Source organism: Trachymyrmex septentrionalis, unplaced genomic scaffold (assembly GCF_001594115.1).
Source record: "Trachymyrmex septentrionalis isolate Tsep2-gDNA-1 unplaced genomic scaffold, Tsep1.0 scaffold75, whole genome shotgun sequence".
Lineage (NCBI taxonomy): Eukaryota > Metazoa > Arthropoda > Insecta > Hymenoptera > Formicidae > Trachymyrmex > Trachymyrmex septentrionalis.
In genome coordinates, this window is record NW_017305938.1 from 631,804 (window position 1) to 635,250 (window position 3,447).

General features: G+C 34.3%; 1 protein-coding gene across 6 annotated transcripts in view; it reads left to right on the plus strand.

The window, feature by feature from the left end:
* Window positions 1–3,447, plus strand: part of LOC108754054 (cadherin-87A) — a 274,945-nt gene that overhangs the window by 247,802 nt on the left and 23,696 nt on the right. For all 6 annotated transcript variants that reach the window (XM_018496084.1, XM_018496082.1, XM_018496087.1 and 3 more), the window contains one exon: window positions 2,025–2,282. In XM_018496084.1, the coding sequence (XP_018351586.1) occupies window positions 2,025–2,282 (258 nt within the window). The remainder of the gene's footprint in view (window positions 1–2,024; window positions 2,283–3,447) is intronic.

The window sequence follows — 3,447 nt, forward strand, 5'->3', positions numbered from 1 at the left end:
TGGCACGTACGTAACAATACGCATAATAAAAAATGCATTCATCAAACACAAACGGTCGAATTTCTTGCAACAACAAAGAGGAAGAAAAGCGCGCGTCTCGAGATCCGGAAGAGGCGGATTTGTTCCTTTCTTCCTATACAGAGGAGTTTCCATCGCACAAATCCACCAATAAAGCCGGGCGTTTACCACACTTGCTGCGACAGCTCCGACTTCCCTTCGCGTCGAGAGAAGAAAACTCCTCGAGATGGTCCAAGGATGGACCTTGCGAAGACTCTTGCAAATGATCGATCTCGTAAAACGGTGATGCTCCCTCACGTATGAATCGAGGCACGTTCGCCTTCCTAGGCTTCATAAGGGATACAGTAAAATTCTGGTCGCGAGATGGAAGCTCCTGATCTCAGCGCACGTTTGAGATCGCACGTGTCCTGGCACACACGCGTGCGATGTCAAAGGTACCTACTGGATACAAAATATACGTCGTATTAAGATCTGAACGATTGCAAAGGAAATTTAACACTTTGCCTTGTCGCTTTCAAACGAATTTCTGCAAGGACTCTGTCACTCAAAGATATAGATAACGACTTTACTTACAGTCGGAAATTATTTTATGAAGTATTTATAAAGATATCGATAGAAAATGATGAAAAAATTATTTGTATAATATAATAATTTATTGAAAATTAATTTATCTAAAATTATAAATAACATTATTAATTTGAAATTGAAGTGTCCATCGTTTTTCTTTTCTAGATAGATGCAAAAACAGTTTAATATTGAATTACATAGGATTTTTATGATTCTGAAGCATTTTTATTATCCTATTAATATAAAAAGAGTTATTGTATTATGAAACACATTTAATTATTTATTGGAAAAATAAATATAATGTCTTTTCTATTTTCATTTTTATGTTAAATTCAAATGAAAATAAATATAAATGCTAATTACAGAGAAGAAATTCGCAAAGTAGATTTTATTTTTTAAAAAATTATAATAGGAAATAAAAAGTAAAAGAATTAGTAAATCTAGACTAGTTAGAGATTTCAACTTCTTTTCTTATTTAACTTACTTTTCTTTCGATTTTATAAGAGTTGCAATTGTTTTGCACAGTTTTAAAACATTCAATTCGTAATTGAAGGACTAAGGAATTCAGGAATTTCCAATATTTACCTAATTCTTTTTTACATTAGTGATATAAGTAGCTATTTTTGCATATCAATTACTCAAATGTGATTTCGTAGGACAACATCATTTGCTTTCCATTTACGCACAAGTGAAACTGAGTCTGAAGTGAGCTGAGTATTTCATATTCAGATTAATGACGTCATTATTTCCTTACTTTGATAAAAAGTTATCACATGACAACAATCTCACTAAAGTGAGTTTACGAGGCACACGATCTCGATCTTGTACAGATTAAACAAAAACTCAGTTAAATCTCATTTATTAGAATGCAAAAGAGAGGAACAAGCATTCAACTGAGTTATGACGTCACACGTGAGAACTAACTGAGAATCTGTATAAATAGAAAGCAACTATTATAGAACAATATATTACTCTTTTGCATTTTTTTCTTGCGACATAGAAAGTTTTTTTTTTTAATTGACCTTAGCGATCGATAATGTATGATTTTGTATACGATCTCGACTTCTCTTGAATTCTTTCCAAGGCGCATGATTGAAATTAGCGTGGCAGGTGTTAGAGTTTGGGAACGAAAATTGAATGAAATCCATAATTTGTAAGACCCGCTTTAAGTACAATTTTATCCTTGAATTATAAAATTAGCTCGCTCTCTTATTCGGAATATTTAATTTAAACGCATAAATTGGACGACGCTTTCGCACGCTTAAGGACAAAAATATTAACGATCTGAAACTTAGAACTAAGAACACTAAGCGTCAGCCTTCTTATAAGTTAAATTTAAACTCCCTCCTTAGGAGGATAAAGAATATAATTCCCAAAGTCAAAGCTTTCGGCTCGATTTTGCAACATTTTACGAGCGCCCGACGGTTTCTCTTTTCCAGGAGAACGATACGATACGTTTTCGCGTGACTCTGGAGGACGAGGTACCCGCGGGACAGCAGCCGAACATCGTCGGCGTGGACGCTTACGTGATTGTACTGGATGAGAACGATAATCCGCCGCACTTCCTGGGTGTGCCATATGAGGCGGTCGCCGAGGAGGACACCCCGGTCGGCTCCACCATACTTCCGGGCATCAGGGTCGTGGACCCTGACCTGCTGGGCGACATTATAGATCTAACGTGCGTCCCGCAGCCACAGGTGAGTCATTAATACGCGTTAGCGCGCGCGGTAATGTCCCGTGAAAGATATTTTTATCTGGTCTCTCTCCCGACGATCGAATTTCTTGCCGCCTTTTCCCACGTGGGATTTTCTCCGGTGGAGGAAAATTTCAACCGGCGAGTCGTACCCTTCTGATCCACCGTCTTGGAAAATCCGTCGTTGATAGAATTACGTAGAGAACAACATGCTTTCTTTCTATCTCTTTATCTCTCTTGACTTAATATCTTTACGAAGCGTACTTTCCAACAAAAAATGCGAGATCTTTTCTTACTTATCTTCTTCCGAACTGGTGATCGAGTAAAGGCGTAATGTACTCTGACAGGTCCCATATGGATTCGTACAGCAATTTTCTTGTTAATATTGCTGTTATTGTATACTGTGTATGTTAAAGTGACTAATCGTCTCAAATTAGAAGGAACAGTTTTAAATTTTAACTCTTCATACCACTTTACAACGCATTCTAAATTTCATCCCAAATTAAGGATATGATTATAAATTGTCCTTTTTCTAAGTGTAAAAATTATAAGTGTGAAATATATTATTTTCAACTAACATGATTTTTTAATTTAAAAATCCAGATATTGAATGTATTTATAAAATATTATACATTCAATAGTACAATATGTACGATTTAAAAAAATAATATGTGATTTCATAAGTTGATCAAATTTTTGTTGTACTCTCATGTTATACATTAAATGTCATTACTTATTTACAAATATAATAATATAGGTAATATTGTTTATGTGTTTCATTAATTATAAAAAAGTGTTTATTTCTTAAAAGTTTCCTTTCTTATAAAGAAGTTAATTATCTTAATGTATGTTGTTTTCTCTTTCAACATAGAGAAAGATTTCACGTTGAAAATGAATGAACCAGTAGATTCTGATCAGAATTATAGTCCTCATAATCGAACATCTGGTTATCTTAATTTTAATTGATATGGTTTAGAATCTACTGTCTATTTTCAACTAAAAATTTTTCTCAGTGAGAAGTGAAGTCCACAAACTCTGAGCTGCAGTTTATTTCATAACTTCACGTAGGTACTGTAAACTTTTTTGTGTTTATTTGAACATTCTGTCTCTCTATCGATTTTCAATCGGCATCGATTAAATTATTTATTCTGTTTCAATATATATATATA